The following is a 304-nucleotide window of genomic DNA, read 5'->3' as shown; positions in this document are numbered from 1 at the left end:
GCTGCGGGCGCGGGGCTGCTCCACCGGGAGTTTGCCGGCACAGAGGTGAGCTGATGGACAGCTTGCTTGTGTGGCTGAGAAGTTTGACATGTCCCCCCACCCAGCCTCCATTTGCTTGGTGCTATTTGAACCGAGGCTTCCCGTATTTAAGTCTGCCCGTCCTGTTTCGCAGGTTTGCCAAGGTTTGTCCGAAGGGGGATTATAAACTTTTCATGGGCAGCTCTGCACGGCGCATCCAGTGAGATGGCATCAGACAGCGAGGTAAAAACCCTACTGAACTTCGTCAACATGGCATCCAGCGACA

The 304-nt window shown here is 55.6% G+C and overlaps 1 protein-coding gene across 1 annotated transcript in view; it reads left to right on the top strand.

Moving 5' to 3' along the window:
- Positions 1 to 243: 243 nt before the first annotated feature.
- The window catches only part of FAM181A (family with sequence similarity 181, member A), an 843-nt gene continuing 782 nt past the window's right edge, over positions 244 to 304 (top strand). The window contains exon 1 of the mRNA XM_010297160.1: positions 244 to 299. Coding sequence (XP_010295462.1) covers positions 244 to 299 — 56 coding nt within the window. The remainder of the gene's footprint in view (positions 300 to 304) is intronic.

The sequence above is a fragment of the Phaethon lepturus genome, unplaced genomic scaffold, assembly GCF_000687285.1.
Source record: "Phaethon lepturus isolate BGI_N335 unplaced genomic scaffold, ASM68728v1 scaffold8811, whole genome shotgun sequence".
NCBI lineage: Eukaryota > Metazoa > Chordata > Aves > Phaethontiformes > Phaethontidae > Phaethon > Phaethon lepturus.
Note: the sequence above shows the minus strand (reverse complement) of the source record. Positions and strands in the feature narration are given on the sequence as shown.